This window comes from Melopsittacus undulatus, chromosome 2 (assembly GCF_012275295.1).
Source record: "Melopsittacus undulatus isolate bMelUnd1 chromosome 2, bMelUnd1.mat.Z, whole genome shotgun sequence".
Lineage (NCBI taxonomy): Eukaryota > Metazoa > Chordata > Aves > Psittaciformes > Psittaculidae > Melopsittacus > Melopsittacus undulatus.
In genome coordinates this window covers 13,753,999-13,775,735 of record NC_047528.1, presented here as the reverse complement: position 1 = coordinate 13,775,735, position 21,737 = coordinate 13,753,999, and the positions used below count along the sequence as shown (strand labels likewise).

At 35.4% G+C, this 21,737-nt stretch overlaps 1 protein-coding gene across 1 annotated transcript in view; it reads right to left on the bottom strand.

The window, feature by feature from the left end:
• The window catches only part of DYNC2H1 (dynein cytoplasmic 2 heavy chain 1), a 166,597-nt gene that overhangs the window by 91,674 nt on the left and 53,186 nt on the right, over positions 1-21,737 (bottom strand). Inside the window, exons 54-67 of the mRNA XM_005149725.4 lie at positions 21,364-21,518; positions 19,589-19,726; positions 17,065-17,178; positions 15,713-15,873; positions 15,433-15,556; positions 14,575-14,696; positions 10,974-11,060; positions 9,575-9,701; positions 8,315-8,456; positions 7,670-7,779; positions 5,584-5,682; positions 4,689-4,812; positions 2,165-2,328; positions 790-909 (exon numbers count right to left, since the gene is read on the bottom strand). Coding sequence (XP_005149782.2) covers positions 790-909; positions 2,165-2,328; positions 4,689-4,812; positions 5,584-5,682; positions 7,670-7,779; positions 8,315-8,456; positions 9,575-9,701; positions 10,974-11,060; positions 14,575-14,696; positions 15,433-15,556; positions 15,713-15,873; positions 17,065-17,178; positions 19,589-19,726; positions 21,364-21,518 — 1,787 coding nt within the window. The remainder of the gene's footprint in view (positions 1-789; positions 910-2,164; positions 2,329-4,688; positions 4,813-5,583; positions 5,683-7,669; positions 7,780-8,314; positions 8,457-9,574; positions 9,702-10,973; positions 11,061-14,574; positions 14,697-15,432; positions 15,557-15,712; positions 15,874-17,064; positions 17,179-19,588; positions 19,727-21,363; positions 21,519-21,737) is intronic.

Here is a 21,737-nt window from a genome sequence, read left to right as displayed (position 1 = left end):
CTATCAGCATGAAGTACAGTTCTATGAAGTCCACACGATATAAACAAAAAAGAAAACAGTGCCTCTTCCTTGGAAGCTGCTTTTTCTGATAGAGCTGTACAAGTGTTTCCAAGCATCATTACTTTCATTAAAATAAAAAGGTAAACTGAAAATTGAGAATATTAATTGTAAATATAAGAAATCAAAATGTTAAGTATAAAGAATATACAGTTCATTGCTAACAAGGAACAAATGTGGAGGTATACATTTTTAAACGTGTCTCTGAAGACATATTTACATTTTCTACTGGAAATTTTTCCGTCAGGTTTTTTTTCCTTTCACAATACAGAATAATTTCTCAACTGGGAAAACAGTCATTTAACATGATTCACAAGCTTAAAAATGTGACCTTTTTTAAAACTCATAATTTGAAAAATAAATAGCATAATTTTTAACAATATTTTCTCTTTTTTAATGCATTAGTTAATTATATTTCTAACCTATCTTAACAAGTCTTTATCTATTCATGTGTTTAACTTTGATAATGCTTAATGTATTGAAATACTATGGTTTCATGACAAATGTACATACTTTATCTACTTTACTCTTCCAACAGCCCTAGGCAAATAATGGTTTTATTTTCTCAAACCAAAAATTCTGAGGGCTCATTATTCCAACACTCTCACCATCTTCATTCAAACACATACCAATCTGGTATTTTGTATTATTTCTAATAATACCAATATGGTATTATTTTAGACCAATAGACTTTTTAGCCTAACAGATATAAAGGAGGTGAATTTATTTTACCTCCAAAAGAGACTCCTCAAGTTTAGCTAACTGTATCTTCTTATCTTCCTCTTGTTGTAACAGTTTTGTCTTCTGCTCTTCCAAATCAGGCTTTTCATGCTGAATTGTTAAAGCCAAAAGCTAAAAAGAAACAAGATTATTCAACAGCATAAAAAAAACTTGTATTTTGCAATATATATTCATTATCTATATAGAAAAACATAAACTCATTATTCATATATTGGTATATAGTCTATATTCTTGCAATCAGACTTCTGAGTGTTTACTCAGTTGCCCGAGACATCTAACATCATTAAATCTACGTAGCCATCCAGAATAGCCGGCAGTGGCCAGTATAATTCAGGAACTACTGTGAGCCATGCCGTTTTGTGTAACAGTAGATGTTGGTCAGGTGAGATACTGAAGGACATCTCAAAAGGCACTGTATCACTTTATTAAGGACATTGATGTACACCCTTTTATGCTGAGACCTCAACCTTTGCACTTCAATCTGAATCACATCTGTGCTTAAATGACTGGCAGCCTTCATTAGTATATACTGTTATCAGGTACAAAAACATGTAAGTAATGGAAAGCAAAAAATTCGGCAGAATGGCAGCAAATTTTTTTCCAGCAGGTGTACCAAAAGCCTAAGCCCTTTCTTGCCAACAGAGAGAAAACAAAAAACCAAAAGCCTTTTTCTGTATTTCCACTAAAAAAGGGAGTCAACTCACTTGGTTACATTGTACAATGCTGGTTCCATATCTCTGTGTTTCAAATTTTGAATTATATCTTACTTACTGACATTTTATTTACATCCCATTCTAAGCCTCTTGTTAGTTTGGAAAAACTTGTTTCATAACAAATAAAATGGGATTTTCTTCCCTTAATTCCTATTTTTTCTTTCTCTCTTCCATCTTTATGCTACATTTTACTTAATAGATGTTAAAAAAAAAGAAAAATACTCAAAAGCTACTAACATTTTGAAAGAAGTAAAATATACAGCTTTTTGGTTCTACCAAATTTTTCCTGTACACAAGTTATCTTTGCATTATTCTCTAACTGGGATACTGGAGAGCAGTAACAATAATGTTTTCACAGTACCATAAATGCATCTTGAACAGGAAACAGAAGCTTAGTAATTAATCTGTTGCAACTGACATCAATGAGATGGTTTCCATTTTCTCTATTGGACTCACTACTCAATTCTAAGTGCATAGAAACAAGATTTAAAAATTCAAATTTAGTTTCAGCATTGATGTTGCCATTTATATTTATGTGCTAGAAAATATCTCCATGAGCATTAATGAAAACCACACCACAGGGCTTCTTCCAGAAGCTGGATGTAGCTACAGATGTCTGCTATACCTACATTGGTTTTATTCTAAATGCCTACCTGTCCTCTTAAGCCACTTCCTGTCGTGATAAAGTTTACTTCACTAACAATAGAAGAAGCATCAGGTGGAATGAAGGGATTTGGGTTCCTTGTCGATAGAAAAAGACGGAAATCTTCATTATAATCTATCATTTTTTCACCTATTTGTATAGCGTAACGGGGTCCTGTAGAAAATAAATAATGTTATACTCTGATTGGCACATTCTAGATTTATCTCAAAAAAAGTTATTTGTGTAATACTTTATGAGCGATAGATGTGAACATTTATCAAAATTTGTAACTGTTCAGAAAGAAAAATAAATTTTAAAAACTTAAGGAGCATAACCTATGCTGCATTGTTAGATAAAACAATGCAATATACAGCACTAGTGTAAGGAAGTTACATGGTGAACATATTTAATACACCAGAGTAGTTTAAATATTGTAACCTAGTACAAAAAGCATAAATGGAAAAAAAAGCACTTGAAGTAAAAGAACACTAATGAATCTTCAGACAATGAACAGGAGACAACAGACAACAGAAGATGCACTGGCAATTACCCTTTTGTGTAACAATCCTGTCATAACTTAAACCATACTCATTTACACTCATTTCTGCATTGGTAAACTGTTTTACCAAAACGCACTAGCCATAATTACACACTGGTGAACTTAAGATGGTTCGACATTTTCTGAATGTAATCCAAACCCACTAGATTTCATCTCTGGATCTGTTACATTTACTTGTAGAAAGTTACTGTGCGATCATAATTCTACTAAAATTACTTTCTACGATAATTGTTAAAGAGAATGCCTATGAAACTAAAGATGCTGGAATATCTAGTTATTAAATTGAAAGAAAAACATTCCATTAAAAAATAGCCCATAAATATTTCTTATTATAAAAGCATTTAATGTAATCACAATATGAAAGAAACAATATATTTAATTTCTCCCGTCATGGTTTTCAATCTCTGCTTATACTGCTAGTATTCTGACATTTCTTGATATACCTGTCACAGAATGAAAGCACATGGATGGCCTCTCGCCATCTTCCCTCTACCATGAGTTTCCATTCTAGCAGGGTCAGAGAACAATAGACTCAATGACATGACTAGAGTAAGATTTTGCCTCCAGATACTAAAAACAAAGGAGGAACAAAATTATAAGGTGAAAAGTTTCAAAGGGAAAATTTCCTTTCACGAGAAATTTCTGAGGTAACATACTCTTCTCTATTTTTAGCACTAGGCACAGATCGGAAATGCTCTCAATATAAATCTCTTGCTAAAACACTGGCAGAGATGAAAATCACATACCAATTTTGCTTCTGTGCCAAAGATTAAAATAAATTTTAGGCCTATGCTGTAAAAATGTCAAAGACAAAATGAAAGCTGTACTTAGACAAATTTATTGCAGTACATATATTCATATTTTTCTTTACATTTCATTCCAAGTAATGAAAAGATGTAGAGTCATCACAATCAAAATCATACAGATAGGCTCCCACCTCCACTTTTTCACAAAGAGGAGTGTGTGCTCGCTTGCGAAGTGATGAAAAGACTCAAACAGCAACCCATTCTTCCTCCCTTTTCAAAAACCAGCTCCTAGTTTGGACTTGCAGAGACCTAGCATTAACTTAGCACATTAACATTCAAAAGAGGATTCCTGAGTATTATGAGCAATTTCCCTGAATAACCTAATATATTTTTATTTAATCTTCTTTCTCCACAGTTCTGCATACATATTCATCTCTTAATTTGATTCCCTGAGTAAAAACAGTTAAAATACTTGCAATCCTGTATCTCTGTTTTCCGAAGTTGAACAGAAGCTAGTGGAAAAGAAAAATTATAAAGATGTTCGACCTAACCTCCTACAGATCCCTGAAGTCACCACTTTGGTGGTGTTCTACATTTATTTTTACCATGAATTTACATTGAAAGAATTACTTCTACCTCGGCCACTATTAGATCTGACAACAAAAAAGAGTCTTGAGCTATTTTCAGTGCCCAAATTTCATAATGTTAAATTACAGGTATAGGCTGTGCAACTAATGCTTGTCTAAATTAACAATAATTTGGAAAATATTTAAAACATACATTGTGTACTGTTTTAATCCACCTGTCTCTTTTGATATAATTTCAAAAGACGTAATATAACCCAACATAATTCATGTTGAGATACTCTATTATTATCTTTGCTAAAATTTCAACTCAATTTTACATATCAGCCTTTTAAAGCAACTAAATCTAAATAAAACTACGTGTTTGAAATTAACTTAAAAGTTTAATTGTGAAGAGTTGATAAAAATATTTTATTATAATTCCAGTAAAAAAAAATCTAAATACATTTCAGCATTTTTCCACTTACTAAACAAGACATATCTCCAGCTTATTTCATGCACTGAAGTGTTAGCAGCCGGTTAATGTTAGAGAGGAAAAAACTATACAATACTGATATTTTCAGAAAAATCAATTTTTATATACTATATACAGATCTAATCTACAAAAGCTTTGAACAAGCATTTGTAAAGATCTTGGTAATTTACCTTGAGCAACAAGATCTTTTCTTAGCAATGGGTAAAGTACAGGCTCTACTCCATCCATTTCCTGTATAATAAGTGTTTTTCCAAATCTCACTGCCAGCTCAAGAGCAGTTAAGAAGTTGGTGTCCTAGGCAAATAAAAATAAATTGCTTTGAGTCATGTTTTTATGAAATATTAACACTTCAGAATGAACAGAAAGGAGAACAGAACCAGGAGTCTAAATCTTAAATTCACTAATATCGATGAAAAATTCTATTACAAGCATCATATGATATTTCAGGGTTTAATGACAAATGTTTAAGTAAGTTTGATCTATTCAATTACTGATATACAGGCAACCCATTTAACACGCCGAGCTCTCCAAGTGCCACACCAGAAAAAAGCAGGTCTACCATAGGTATTGTGTTACATTTCAGGTGCACCTAGACAATTAATCTTAGGTACCTTAATCTCAAACTGAAATCCAACCTTCTATTTCAAATATAAAGAATACAACACAAAGATCATAGGGAAGAAGTGTATACATACTCCTGAAATAAAGTGAACTGCAACCAAGAATACAAAAGATCTCTCTGTTTACAAACCTTTTGCTATTTCCCTCTCAGCAGGAAATACTGATACTCCTGGAGGGAGAAGCATAAAGAGATAAACTTGTAGAAGTAATACCAGATTTTGACCCTCAATTTTAAATACTCTGATCTCCTCCTTGAGTAAACAAATTTTCAATATCATGTAAGAGTACTTGTAACCTAGAACTCTGTGAGAAATTACATGCTTCATGGAATATAACCCCATTTTCAGTGATTGCTGTCACACCCCTTTAAAAACTGCTCTCTAAGTCTGGAATGGAATGAGCTCAAGCAGAAAAGAACTGTAAGACCAAGAGTAAATACTGCACCTGTTGATTAATAACTTCCAAACGTGATTCCTTCAAATGTGTCTTCAACCATTCAGTAGCCCGGAAAGAAGGGTCTATCAAAAATGGGCAAACTTTACTCTAGGGGAAGAATAATAAATAGACAAATAAATAAATTTACTGAAATCTACTTTGTTTAAGAATAAAATTGAACAAAGTCCTTTTCTATTTCTCCAAAGTACAGTCATTTTAATTTCATTTTTTTAACCCTTAAAAACAATAGCAGCCTAGTAACAAAATTAGTTTTTCTTTTTCTTCCTGTAGGGGCAAAGGTACAGTACATCTGGGTTTGGACCTTAATGCATTTTAGAAATAATAATTAATATAAGTATTTTCCTTCTCCAGGCTCAACAGTTCCAGCTCTCCAGCCTTTCCTCATAGGAGAGGTGCTCCAGCTCTTTTGTCATCTTTGTGGCCTTCCACCAGAACCTCTCAAGTACATCCATGTCTCACTTGTACTGAGGAACACAAAACTGGACACAACACTCCAGGTGTGGCCTCATCAGGACTGAGGAGGAGATGGATCCCATTTCCTTGACCTGCTGCCAATACTTTGTCTACAGCAACCTAGGACACAATCGGCCTTTTTTGCAAGGGCCTATTACTGGCTTATGTACAGCCTGGCATCCACCAGGACCCCAGGTCCTTTTCTGCAAAGCTGTTTGCAACTGGGTAACCCCCAAGGCATGTTGGTGCCTGGGGCTGCTCCTCCCCAGGTGTAGGACTTGAAATTCCTCTTGTTGAACTTCATGAGGTCCCTGTCAGCCCACCTCTCCAGCCTGTCAAGGACCCTCTGGGGTCAGCTCAACCCCCTGATCAGCCACTCTCAGTTTTGTGTCATCAGCAAACTGGCTGAGGGTTTAAACATATAGTTTCAGAAATTCTCTAGTTCATTCTGATAGAAGAACACTTCCAAGGTTTCGGGTTTTTTAAGGTTCTGAGTCCTACTATCTCAAACTAAGTAGTAACACAGATCTCAAGCTGCATGACAGGGAAACATAAACAATATCCAAACATCAAAAGACAACGAGCAGCATAAAAGCTTGAGAACCATGCTGTAAATGACTTTGGTAAAATACCGCATTCACTTCAATTTTAAAAGGATGGTGAAAAAACTGCCCATAAGGAATTAGTTGGGCTGCGGGAGCACTTGAAAAGCTCTGCATACACAGTGAGATTTTTAACAACTCGATCTATTCAACTCAGGAAAATCAAAAATAAGATTTGATTACAGTATATAAGTAACCGTAAGGGTACAAGATGGTATTTATTGAAGAGTTTTTAATCAACTGAGAAAGGAGTAACTAGATGTACTATCACGATGAAAAAGCAAAATAAATTTAAATCAGAGAAAAGGCTGTAGCTGATTTGAGAGAATCATCAATCATCCAAGTGGAAATGCAGATTCTCCTCACAGCACTAAATCTTTACTTTCTAGCAGATCTAATATATTACTACATTATAACAACAATATTATGCGCATAAATGCAACTCTATATGAATATCATTTATTCTGTATCTATATATAACCACACAATAAAACTAAATGATATAAAATTATCATATTTCTGTCAAATATTATTAGCTACTGCCCTTAAATAAATGATATTTTGCACCCTATATCACAGAGCTGATCAGACGATTATCTAAGGATTTAAAATCTAGTTCTTGTAAAATGTATCTGCACATGGCTTTTCCCTTTTTCTGAGAAAAAAATACTAGAAATGATATGTCAAAGTGAACACAGGATATAATCTTCCACTGTTTGTGTTGGTGTTCATAATTATTCACTCTTTAAGCCTGAATAGACTGATACCAGGCTTTGCCTTTTCAACATCTGGAAGAAAATTATAAAAGCAAACCCAAAAAATATGTATCTTCTTTAACTGTTTTTCTTTTTGCTACAGAAAACCCAGAGTTACGTAAGTATTGGTTTCTCTGTGTGTTCTGTGGTGCTAATAAAATAACACAAATGAAATGGTTCAAAATTCCAGAATGATGCCATGTTACTGAAATCTGTAGAAATTGAAATACTTCCAAAATAAGACAAAAAATCCCAGCAAATTACCTGCAAAATGACAAGAGCATTTTCTATTGAAAGGTCATCTGAAGGTAAACCTTCACTCTTCCAGACTAGCTCCTCACTTTCTGTACACAGGAAACGCCGTAAATCGAACTCTATAAATAAAAAATTTTAAGTTTTTGCTAATATTGTAGTCTGCATAATTTTTAAGCATTTACCACTCTATATACAGCAAAAACTCTGTCTAATCTACAGTGCAAGTCTGCAGATTTCCCTTCATTTATTATTTTATTGCTTGAACTTAGTACTATTAACCAGCTGGTGTTATAAAAAATATTTAATGATGTTACTAACACATATCGAAAAAATAACTGGAAAAGCAGAAGCATTCATAACACAGTGGCAAATTTAAAACAGTTAGTGTGAATACATTTATTTATGTAAACTTTTATTTTTAAACATGGACTATGGAGCTAAATCTTAAGAATTTGTAAGTATTTATAATCTTAAGAATTTCTAGAGTTATCCTAAGAAATAGTCTGTGTATACAAGTACTTATTGAGTAAGAGAATGTCGCTTTTCAGTTGGAACACCAAGACAATTGAGATTGTCCATTAGAACTCACTGGCATTTCTCAATCAAGCTTACTTATACATAGGCACACAGACACACACACACACACACACTTACTTTCAAGGCCTGCTGATTTGGTCCATTCATCCAAGCTGGTTTTCCTCTGATCTTCAGAAGCAGCAGAAAGATAAGTAATAAATGCAGCTGCTAACTGAGCTCTTTTAGGCAGTGTAGCCAGTTCATCTGTTATCTCTGACACCTTAAAAAAAATTAGAACAGAGTATACAGATATATTACAAACAAAAGTTAATATTTCTCCTCAGTTACTAGAATGTAAGAATTAAATCTTCCTTCCATGAGAATACAACTGACACAGTCTCTCTCTTTTGTATTTCAGGTATCCACACATAACTAACTCACAGCTACACACACATGAAAGTATGGGAAGTTCTTTTTAGATCTGGGCTAGAACATGAACAGAAGTTTCTGAGAACTTACCTACTAAAAATCTATCAATCTGATGAACAGTTCACCTTTTCACTTATAAGCAGCTGGGTAAATAATATAGTAAGAAAAATAAGAAATACTCATCCCTGGTCAGAATAAGCTAGTGAGTACCACTTACAATATGTAAATATTATATGTACCTATTACACTCAAAAATGTGACTCACTGTACGTTTACATGATAAAATAAATTTGTCATATATCTTCAAATAACTTATCTATACTACATTACCTCTGCTTTGAAATGTTGCAATATTTTGGAGAAAAATACAATGTGTACCATTAATAGATAACCTGAGCTTTCTAAAGACAGGGGTAATGTACCAGAAAGAAAAACTGTGAGCAATCACTTTTAGAAATGTTTAAAATCTGGGGTTCAAATACACGCAATCCTTACTATAGAAGATGGGATAGCTTTAAAGCTACTTTCACAGAAAAATCAAGCTTTTTTTCCATTATGCTAGTTGCCTACAGGAAGGATTCATCAAACCCTAACTTTGGTTCTTCAAAATGCACTTAGTCTAATTGTTTAGGCTTTTTTCAGTGTCAACTGAGAGACAGGACCACGTCTCTCAGCAGGGAGATTTTTTCCAGTTTTAGATAACCAAGAAAGCTTGGCATCACTTTCTTGAGATGACAGCTATTTTCAGCTTGTATATGTCTTGAAATTTTCCTTTTTGTTTCAGGCTGAAGGAGGGCCTGTGTGTGCAAGGAAGTTTCAGAAGGGAGAAAAGCTTGTATTTCTAACGAGAAATTAAAAAAATGTACTTAGGAGACACAGAATGGCAATAACTCACATTCTCCAAACAGTGCAAAACCTCAACTTTCACATTATTAGCTACAAGATTTGCTTACAAAAATTTTCACTAACCTGAGTGTTCCATCTTTTATGTTCCCTATCGAGCTGATTTATCAGTACCTCTGCAGCTTTCAGTGTTTTCTGCGCTTTATTTAGTTCTGCTTCAAGTTTTGCCGCTTCTGTTGTTCTACTCTGGAACCTGTAAAAAAACTACTGTTTGTAATTGCATTTCATTGCATGAACTACTGAATTTTTGGACAGTTATTTTCAAGGCAGTTTAATTGCCTGAATTTGTAATTAATCCCCCCAAAATCTTTTTTATACATTCTGCTTCTAATTGTCAGATATCTTCTTAGGACTTTTAATTAACAAAATTTAGATAGATGCACAGGTGAGATTTAAAAATACATTTGTATTACAGACTATAACGTCTCAAAATCATTCCTTCTTCTACTTAAACAGCCTGACTTGATTTTAGTGACTGTGTTTTGTTCTGCACCTAGTCACGGCAGTAGCAGGCTCAATGGCATATTGTACATTTGCATTTTTTTGGTAAATTTAAACTATGAAACCTTTAAAGGAGAAAATCACTAATTCACATGGATGATCCCAGTACCATGTGCACTACTCTATTTCATAAACTAGTAGCAAGTAAGAACATGCCCCAAACAACAGTCAAGGTTTAGGCGTTGTTTTGTAATGTTTAATGCCTAATCAGGTAAATTAATATTTAATTAAAATAATGCATTTACTATTCACCTTTTAAAAAAATATATATTTAACTGCAATGTACAGTATCTAGTTAATCTAAGACATCACTATATAATTGAATGAAAAGGAGAATTCGACAATTTTTTTTTTTTTTTCATCCTACACAACATGACATTTTAGTAATATTCACATATGTCAGGTCAGGTCAATAGCAATACATATTAACTACATAAGAGAACCCTCAAACTAAAAGAACTGTATTCTACTGAATTTGGAGAAAGTATAGAAGCTCACCACAGCAATTTTTATGGCACTGTAAATAATGTACTTGATGAGATGCTAAGTTAAAAGGACAGTTAGCTAGCTGTCAGGAAAGTAGGCCACCATAAGAAAAAGAACTGCCTTTCTTCAAGCTGTGATGACTGAAAGTCTTGCATAGGAATGTTTCCAAAGTCCAAAGGAGACGTGAAAGTCCTCTTAGTTTTAAAAGTGAGATACATACCGCTTTATCTTTTACACTGAAGGCTTCTAACACAGTAACAAGAAACAGGTACTTTAAAGGAGCATTTCATCTTATAGATGAGATGAACTCTATTCTAATAGTATTCATTTCCACTGAGGGTCTAGAAAGTCTAATTATTGCTACTTTTGATGTAAATTCAAAGCAGGGAAAGACATTTCGTTAGATAAATTTCATTACTCATACTGTAAATTCATCAATAGTTTTATTAGTACCTTAAAATAAACAAACCTGACTTACTTATCTTTGAGTTCCGATACTTTTTGACCAACAGAGTTCAAAAGATTTTCTAACTTCTGTTTTCTGTCTTCAGTTTTCTTGAGATTACTACAAAAATTTAATATTTATTTTAAGACTACGGAGAAAAATGCAACAGGAAAGTCATTTACATATAGTTCAGAGACAATTCTTTCTTGTGATTTATATTGACAAAAATCTGCTTTCACATGGAAAAGTTTTGACTAAATCTCATGATATAGCTTCAAAAATGGAAACCAAACAACTCATTCAAATATATTCTTAAAGATGAGAACAAATGCTTCCATTAAGGAATTCTAAGACCTAGAAAAACAATCAATATAGATTCCTCAGGTTATGGATATTCATAGAATCATAGAATCATAAAATAGTTAGGATTGGAAAGGACCTCAAGATCATCTAGTTCCAACCCCCCTGCCATGGGCAGGGACACCTCACACTAAACCATATCACCCAAGGCTTCATCCAACATGGTCTTGAACACTGCCAGGAATGGAGCATTCACAACCTCTCTGGGCAACCCATTCCACTGCCTCACCACCCTAACAGTAAAGAATTTCTTCCTTATATCAAGTCTAAACTTTCCCTGTTTAAGTTTCAACCCGTTACCCCTTGTCCTATCACTACAGTCCCTAATGATTAGTCCCTCCCCAGCATCCCTGTAGGCCCCCTTCAGATACTGGAAGGCTGCTATCAGGTCTCCACGCAGCCTTCTCTTCTCCAGGCTCAACAGCCCCAACTTTCTCAGCCTGTCTTCATATGGGAGGTGCTCCAGCGCCCTGATCATCCTCGTGGCCCTCCTCTGGACTTGTTCCAACAGTACCATGTCCTTTTTATGTTGAGGACACCAGAACTGCACACAATAGTCCAAGTGAGGTCTCACGAGAGCAGAGTAGAGGGGCAGAATCACCTCCTTTGACCTGCTGGTCACGCTCCTCTTGATGCAGCCCAGGATACGGTTGGATTTCTGGCCTGTAAGCGCACACTGAAGCTGGCTCATGTTCATTTTCTCATTGACCAACACCCCCAAGTCCTTCTCTGCAGGGCTGCTCTGAATATCCTTTTTGCCCAACCTGTAGCTGTGTCTGGGATTGCTCTGACCCAGGTGTAGGACCTTGCACTTGGCATGGTTAAACTTCATGAGGCTGTCATCAGCCCACCTCACAAGTGTGTCAAGGTCCCTCTGGATGGCATTCCTTCCCTCTAGCATATCACACAGCTTGGTATCATCAGCAAACTTGATGAGGGCACACTCAATTCCATTGTCCATGTCAGCGACAAAGATATTAACCAAGACCGGTCCCAACACCGATCCCTGAGGGACACCACTCGTTACTGATCTCCAGCCAGACATTGAACCGTTAACCACAACTCTTTGAGTGCGACCATCCAGCCAGTTCTTTATCCACCGAGTGGTCCACCTATCAAATTGATGACACTCCAAATCAGAGACAAGGATGTCATGTGGGACAGTGTCGAACGCTTTGCACAAGTCCAGGTAGATGACGTCAACTGCTCCACCCCTGTCCATCACTTTTGTAGCCCCGTCATAGAAGGCCACCAAATTGGTCAGGCAGGATTTTCCCCTTAGTGAAACCATGCTGGCTGTCACCAAGCACCTTGCTCTATTTCATATGCCCTAGCATGCCTTCCAAGAGAATCTGCTCCCAGATTTTGCCAGGCACAGAGGTGAGACTGACTGGTCTGTAATTCCCCAGGTCATCCATTTTCCCCTTCTTGAAAATGGGGGTTATATTTCCCTTTTTCCAGTCATCAGGAACTTCACGTGACTGCCATGATTTTTCAAATATGATGGCCAGTGGCTTTGCAACTTCATTCGCAGGTTCTTCAGGACCGCAGATGGATTTCATCAGGTCCCATGGACTTGTGTACATTCAGGTTCTTAAGATGGTCTCGAATCAGATCCTCATCTACAGTGGGCCCAAGGTCTAGGTTTTCACAGTCCCTGCATCTGCCTTCCAAGACTCGAGTGCTGCGGTCAGAGCCTTTGCCAGTGAAGACTGAGGCAAGGAAGCCATTCAGAACCTCAGCCTTCTCCAAGTCCTGTGTAGCCAGTTCTCCTGAAAGCTTCCGGAGGGGGCCTACATTGTCCTTAGTCTGTTTTTTAGCCACTACATACCTGTAAAATCCCTTCCTATTATCTTTAACATCCCTTGCCAAGTTTAGCTCCAATTGGGCCTTACCTTTCCTAACTTGGTCCCTAACTACCCTGACAACAGCCCTGTATTCATCCCAGGCCACCTGTCCTTGCTTCCACCTTTTATAAGCCTCTTTTTTCTTGTGGATTTTTCTCAGCGGCTCCTTATCCATCCAAGGAGGTCTCCTGGCCCTCCTGCTGCACTTCCTTCTGGTTGGGATGCAACACTCCTGAGCTTGGAGCAGGTGATCCTTGAATATTAACCAAGAGTCTTGGGCTCCCCTGCCCTCAAGGGCTATATCCCATGGAACCTTGCTAAGCAGGTTCCTGAAGAGCCCAAAGTCTGCTCTCTTGAAGTCCAGGGCAGTGACCCTACTGCACGCTCTTCTCACTGTCTTGAGGACCTCAAATTCGACCATCTCGTGATCACTGCATCTAAGACTTCCCTAGAGAGTCACATTTCCAACGAGCCCTTCCCTGTTGGTGAGCAGGAGGTCAAGCAGGGCACCTCTCCTCGTCGGCTCCTTTATTGCTTGCAGAAGGAAGTTGTCTTCCACACAATCGAGAAACCTCCTGAATTGTTTGTGCCAGGCTGTACCGTCTCCCCAACAGATGTCAGGGTGGTTGAAGTCCCCCATGAGAACAAGGGCTTGTGAGAGTGAGGCTTTTTCTATTTGTCTGTAGAGTTCTTCATCCATAGGTTCCTCTTGATCAGGCGGTCTGTAACATATCCCCACAGTAATGTGTCCCATCACCGATTTCCCCTTAACCCTGACCCACAAACTTTCTGTTAACTGATCACTTGTCCCCAGACAGATTTCCATACTCTCCAGCCTATCCCTAACATAAAGGGCAACTCCCCCTCCCCTCCTACCGAGCCTGTCTTTTCTAAAAAGCCTATAACCTTCCATTCCAACACTCCAGAGTCAAAGGAGCCATCCCACCATGTTTCGGTGATGCCTATTCTATCATAGCCCCGTAGATGTGCCCACATCTCTAATTCCTCTTGTTTATTCCCCATGCTACGGGCATTTGACTATGTTGTATCTTTTTGATCCTAAGAAGAAACTGAGTATGCTTAGAATGTGATTGAAAAAAGTGGAACTAGCAGACATCTTACAAAATAATGGGTTTCACCAACACATTTTAAATTCATATGTGATCTTCATTTATCCCTCACACATTTCAGCTGAGACAGGTAACTTGTGATTGGCCAAAAAATATCCAAGGCATAGCTGCCAGAGAAAATAGCGCACACTTACTTTGCCTGTCTCAGCATGAATGTTTTATTACCTATGGATGAGGCAGTTTCTTACATCTTTTTCTTTTCCTTTTTAACAAACTTCAACTATGCTGTGGCAGCTTTAATTTCACCCACCACCACTGGAATTAAGAGCATTTAGTTTGTAACAGTGTCTAACTTACAATTCCAAGCCAGCCTTTTCTTTTTCCAAAGGCTGAATTCGTTCTAGGACATGGGAATACTGGACATTGGCATTGACCCAAGCTGCTAATGGAGCAGCTGCAGCACTGGCTCGTTTTGCATTCTGGAAAAGATCAGTAACAGTTACAAAAATCCCTGAAGTGTAATGTAGATAAGATAAATACAGCATAAATAACTGCAACAGATTTACAAGTTATCAATTTAAATATGCCAATTAGCCAGCTCCTCTAATGAACTAATCTTTTAAATTGTCACTAAGAGATTGTATTTTAGGCCATCAATCTATGTAACAAAATAATGTGTGTCTTTACAGCTACCAAGCTTCACTAAAGTTAGTAAGTTTTAAATTAATGCATAATTTATTAACATGTTCCTTCTCATCAGGGAACTACAATTTTGCTTTTAAAAATAAGAATTCCTTTTTATAGCTACGACCAAATCAATTCTCAAAGATCACTCATACATTTAATCATTATTAGTCCTCCTTTTTTTAATTAAGTGTACTGTTAAGTCTCTTACCAGGAAACCAGAAGGACTCAGTTACAATTCTTTTATCTGAGTTCTAATTTATACCAGTGACAAAAATCTCCAACGACTTGACTCCTCATCCCACTGCTCGTTAGTCAAAAAAATTTCAGTTAGAGGCAGTATGTAACAGAGTAATCTCTGCTACAATTTCATCTCTTTAGACTGACAAACTCTAAGCAGAATTAATCACTTTTTCTGTAATTTCATTCCAAAAATTATGTTGGAAAACCAGACAATCATGTCTTTTTTTAATTTTCCATTTTTTTTTTCCATCATATTTTTTCATTTTATGTAGTGCAATCAGGAATTACCTTTGGATCAAAAGATGGTCCATTCTTAGAAAGAAGTTCTTCAACACTCTCTCGTATTTCTTTTGGAATATTACGGGCGTCAAAGGTTGCTATGTCCTCCCTCACTCCTCTTTTAGCCAAGAAACTGTAAAAAGAATTAAATAACTAAGAAGAAACACTGTTAAAGAGGTTATTCATGTATTAGACCAAAGAATTCTGCACAGGTTATTCCTGAATATAATACAAAGATTTTCATAATGCAAATTACTGCTTAAATTTAAAGCTTAAATGATATCCTTACCTCTTCATGCTCACCCATGATGTATCAAAAATCCCCATCAGCCGTAAAACTCCTTCTAGTATGTCTCTGATTATGTCAGGAGGCATCCGTAGTGACCGGATTTCTGACAAAGACTCTGGTTTTATATTTCCAACTGCTAGTTTAGCTTCATTAACCAGTGGCTTAAAATATAAAAATACATTTAAAAAGAGATTAGGATATAAGAAACAGAACATTTGCCATTTCAGTTTTTATACAATTTCTTGTTCTTTCAATATATTTTATTGCCTAACCAACTGCCAATGATGCATATTCATGTGCACATTTATTTAAAAATTTACATGTGTTTAAGAGATTATAAATTATTTCCATAAAACCCAGCATGTTATACACCTGACCTTCCTTTAGTTTTCATTCAGCACTGTAATTCCTAAGCATTATACAGATATTAATACCAATCATATTTGTTTATTCTTTCATTGCTTAAAAGTTCATTGTCATACAAATGTTTTAATAATGATGTTAATTAATATCTGTAGGTATATCTGAGGGTATCTTTCTAAAGATGTGCAGAAGTATAGGTCACCAAAGCTTTTTATCTTCAGTAGCTAAACATATCCAGACAGCCTTTGCCCTTATCAACAAAGCAACAAAATTATAAGAAGACAAGAAAAAGTTTATCATTAAACACTTTGAACACCTTGCACATCCTTCATATTTATCAAAGACCACAGAAAGGTGGTACCCTAATCCTGTAGATCTATGTCACTTTCAATACAAGGATATAATTCCTTGGCATCTATGATATTTAAAAGGAAAAAAATATGTTGCTGTAATTTTTTCTTATTGTTTAATACAATTTTTAAATGGATGGGATGGAAAATAGAGACTAAAAACAATAACTGAACATACACACCTCTCAAAAAACCTGATGCTTAATGGCTGTAAGGTCTTTGGAACAAGCAGTTTGCTATTAGCAATGTTAGGATATATAATTTTCAGAATTTAGTAATAAACGGAAATTATTGCTCATTAAACTATTTACATTGAGCTGATGATAGAACCACCCTGATCAAGGCAGAGTAATGTATTTGGTCTGTATAAGATATTAGTAATTGAAAAACATCCCGCAAAATCTGAAAAGGTCAGCTATAGACAGCAGCAACCCAGAAACAAAAACTGAAGGCAAAATATCACCTGAAAATTCATTCTCTAATTCAGATTTAATGGAACACAAATGCCAAAATGAAAATCTCAACACGGTAAATAAAATATTTTTTTCTAATGCATAAAAGCTTTAATATCAAAATAAAGCAAGATTTAAGACATACAGTGATACATTTTGCAGAAATATTTTGTATGGCAGGACTTACCTGAACCTCTTTTAATTCCACTTCAATTTTTCTTTTTCTCTCTTCTATTTCTGCAGCCTCTTCTGCTATCCGGTGTTTTAATTTTTCCATTTCTGTTTTTTGCTCACTAGCACTCTAAAAAAAGAGAATACCTTTAGTTTTCAAATTTCCACAGATTTTATTCCTTTAGGTCTTTTATTCTTTTAATCCTGATTGTAATGTAATTTGCAAAATACCAATTGCAATATATTACCTGAGACTGTTTTATACCAGACATGTTGATTAGGTAACTAAATTATGGAATAAGCATCTTCTGCTTTTATTGTGTCTCCATCTCTTTCTTTACCATAGACAAGACTTGTACCTCTATTTTTGAGGCTCATTATGACCTTTTTTCTCCTTGCCTCTGATTTTCCATTCCTTATCAAGATGCCAGTCCCCCTCTGAAAGGGTAAGCAGCGACAGACTGCAAATTCTTACTACAATGGAAAGTAGTATTTTCCTGTTGTCTTTATAGCTGCTCACATTTCTTTCTTTCATGACACCATTAGAACTCTCCTTTTCTATAATGCTCATAGAAGCAGCAGTTGTATTGGAACTAAAGCCTATTAATCTACAAATACTAATATTTTGTTTACCAGTAAATTTGCACCCATCTGTCTATAAAGATACCTGCCATATATCCTACACCATAGTATGTATTTTAAGCCCTTTGGGTTTACATCTGGGTTTTTTTTAGATTCGTACTGTGTCTACCACACAGGAGATGGTATCTATTGGCCATCCCCAGGGCTCCTAAGTACTTCAGCACAACAATAAATACCTAGTATAAAAAAAAAAACCTCAAAACCCACAAAAACCAAAACAAACAAATAGAAAAAACCCCAAGAAAAACAACAAAAGCACAACAACAAAAAAACAACAAAACACCAACATACAAAATACAAACCAAACAAATAAACAAAACACAAACACCCAAACCCAGAGATTACCAATGCCTGCTACAAAACAAATAATTGAGGATAAATGCATAAAATAAGACTATAATTCTAGACTCAGTTCACCTAAAAGATAGAAGACAACAAAGTCCAGAGTTTACATTTTCCCAGTATAAAACACATAATTATCAGCAGCAATTGCTGAGATGAGTTGAACTTGTAGCAGAAGGTAATAGATATAAGAAAGCAGAAAAAAAAATTTAGATTAATAATAAGCTTTCTGAGGACTTAACCCAAGTTATAGAGGAGTATGTCACTGAAGATTATATTCAAATCCATAAAACATTAGCTACCTAAATCTTGATTAGACGTTTCATGCAAATGTACAAATACTGAATGACGGCTCTGAATAAGAAAACCTTAAAATTCAGTTGTAGGTCAAAAGCCTTGCTCTGAAAGATTAAGTGGCTGTATGTATTAGAGCCCTCTCTCTTTCATAACCGGAATATTTGAAGTGACATTAAAATGATAGAGGGCACCTATTCTTCATGATAATCTAAATAATCATAATTCTACTGTAATTTTTCTGATGTCAGTGGGCCCATCCTGTTTCATGGCTTTTAGCCTATTCTTTGATTTTATTCTACAATGTGATATGAGCTACCCACACAACCTGTAACTCTACTGGACAACAACAGACACAGATTTACAACAGAAAACAGGGAAAATGGCATAATAAATTCTTGCAGGCCAGCAGTGAACACACCAAGCCAATCATCATTATTCAAATTTATGGGCAAATATAGCTTAAAAGCATTAAAAACTTCCAAGTGAAGAAGGCTGATAAAAAATTACTGTGGATCAAGTAGTTTGAGAAAGCAAACTACTGCAGAGAATGTCTTTGGCATTGAACATCTTTAAGTTTTCTTCAAACTGAGCAGACTAAACCGGTGACAAAGCAAACAGTGCAGTGACAGCAGATTCATTATGGCTTACCCTACATTTATGATTCCTAGAAGCATTAACGTAGAGATCTATTTTCTGCACAATTATTTTACTTAACTGGGAAAACCAAAAAACAGGATGTCTACCAGTGAACTGAAGAATAAAAACTCAATGAGTGATGAACACAAGAGGTATTATTCAACCTTCTTTGAGGTTAACTTTAGAAGGACTGGACCTCATGAAATACATTCTTTTGAACAGTCCACAAATTTAATTCCTGGTATGTGTTACTTAAAATTCTGCTGCTTGTCAGTCTTTTGTTTAAATTTCCTGTCTGAAGTAAGAATCATAAAATGAATCAGTTTGGATTTGTGAATTCCTAGGAAAACTTTCAGAGTAAACTACAGCAGTAAATACTACTCAGGTGCAAAACTTGCACTGATCTCTTTCAACTCCATTAGTTCAAATATTATTTCAATTATGTAATTCTCTGTCCTGTTGCAGTTTATTCAAGCCTCAGGGTTCATGCACTCCCTTAGGCAAATTCTTGTAAAAGCATCACCTTTTGTAACCCTGGAAAAGAACAAAGCACAGGCAGGAGACCAAAAATAGAAAAGCACATCTTTTCTTCCTCAATTTCTTTATAACATTGTATACAACACCTGCATGGATACTGTAATTTCTTGAAGGGCAGCATCAGCCTCATCCTGCTTTGTTTTGAGTAAAATGCTTTGCTCTTCAGCTTTTCTGTTCAGTTCATCCACCAGAGCTTTAGCTTCATTCAGCTTTGAAACACCTGCCTATAAAAGTTTATAAAAAGCAGTTATGTAGCAACAAATTTTAAAAAGATTTAAATGAAGGTTGGTTGCAAACATTATGCACAAACTCAGAGTGATGTAGATGAATATTCTTACTTTTTTAATTTATGTTCCACATTTTCTCAATATTTACATTTTCTTAGTATTATTTAATCTAAAAGTGAGATTTAGTACTTACAGATGTGTTGCTGTAAGATCTATTACTACATCAAAACCAAATTCTGTAAATAATAAACTTTTAATGGAACAGCAACTAGTACATAATCTTATTAATTTAACAGCATTACAGTTAACTGATATTAATGCCACAGATCTTCTTTAAAAGCAAATTTACAAAAATTAAACAAATTATAACAAATTAATTATCCTATTTCTACAAATCTGTACATTTTCTAAAGAACATATATGTACATAAAGGAAAGCCTCAATTATGGTTATTTTCTTTATGCACACTTTCTAAATTATTTACTCTATGGTAATCAGATAACAGAATTATTTCAAGATGTATTGGGAAAGAATATTACCTGGAAGATGTTTTGATTTAGGATACACATCTCTAATTTTCACTTAAATGATTACTTTTATTTAACCAGAACATTTTACAAGCAGATGAGTGTCTGTCACAAACAAACCACAGCTGCTTTCTAAATACTAAGACAATTTCCATCTTTACAAATGTAAATCTTCTTAAATTGCTTACTACCGAGACAGAAAAATGTTGCCAGGCAGAATAGAAACAGTGTAGATTACAAGGTAAGGAAGTATCTTGATAGATGCTTTAAGAAGAAATACAGCTTTACGAATGTGGTTTCAGAATAGCACTGGGTCACTGGGAAAAGGGGCTGAAAGGGAAGGGAGAAGGATAAAGACAAAAGTTCCACGTCCTGAAGGATCATACAGAAGATCTTTCCAGAAATATATTGGGAGGAGAAGGAAGAGAAGTATGTATGACTGGAAAGATAAGAAATGGGTTTCAAAAATAAGCATGTTAGGCATAGAGAATAGGAGGAAAGCGATGTCTGTGAGATGAACTGCATTTGGTCTAGAACTGTGTGAAGGTCTGATGCATGGAAAAGGAATTCAAAATCAATTAAAAAACACAAAATCAGAGAGAATCGTAACAAGGGAATCTTGGTCAAAGCTACACAAGGGTACCATGAGGTTAAAGAAAACTGCTTGTTGAACTAGCAAGAATTACACACAGTAGGAAGGTGCTGTAGAGTTATAAAGACAAGGGATGGAATATGTAACTACATGGGGAAAATTTATACCAACGGAGGCAGGACTTAAATTGATGGAAAGATGATGGATTGTTTGCAACATAATTCCAGTACATACACATGAAAAAAAAATAATGTGCTTTCAAGTACTATTTAATCTTCCAGTCTGATACATTCTAGAGGAAAAATATTAACAAAAATAAGAAACCATTCTTCACCCTATAAGGCATTTGAACAAGGATGTCAACTAAAATTCATACTATTCCTTTCTTGAAATCAGAGCATCTGCATGTACCAACAGAGGACACTTCACAAACCCACGTTAGCCACTACACAAGGCATTTCCAAATATGAGAGTATTTTGAAAAGCCATATGTTAAAAATGTCTTAAATACATACCTGCAGGTGGTTCTGCCTTTTTATTAGCTCTCTTCTTTTACTGTTATTGATGGCACTGTATATACGAAGGAATGTCATATACCTGCTAGGTGTTGCTCCATACATTTTACATGATTTGTGGATTGCCAGAAACGACTTCAGAAAATCAGAATCACCTGTACAACACAATTTGTTACACAAAAATAATATATTCGTTCTTATCTCACATTACAATAACCGAGGCAGGGCAACATAATACATTTTTTGCGATATAAATTAAGGGCATTAAAAAATTCACAAAGAATACGTATTTTTCAAACACTTTCAGGGAAACAACATATTTGAAACAACACCTGAAATTCATATTCCTTAGAAAAAAATATGCTGAAATTGTT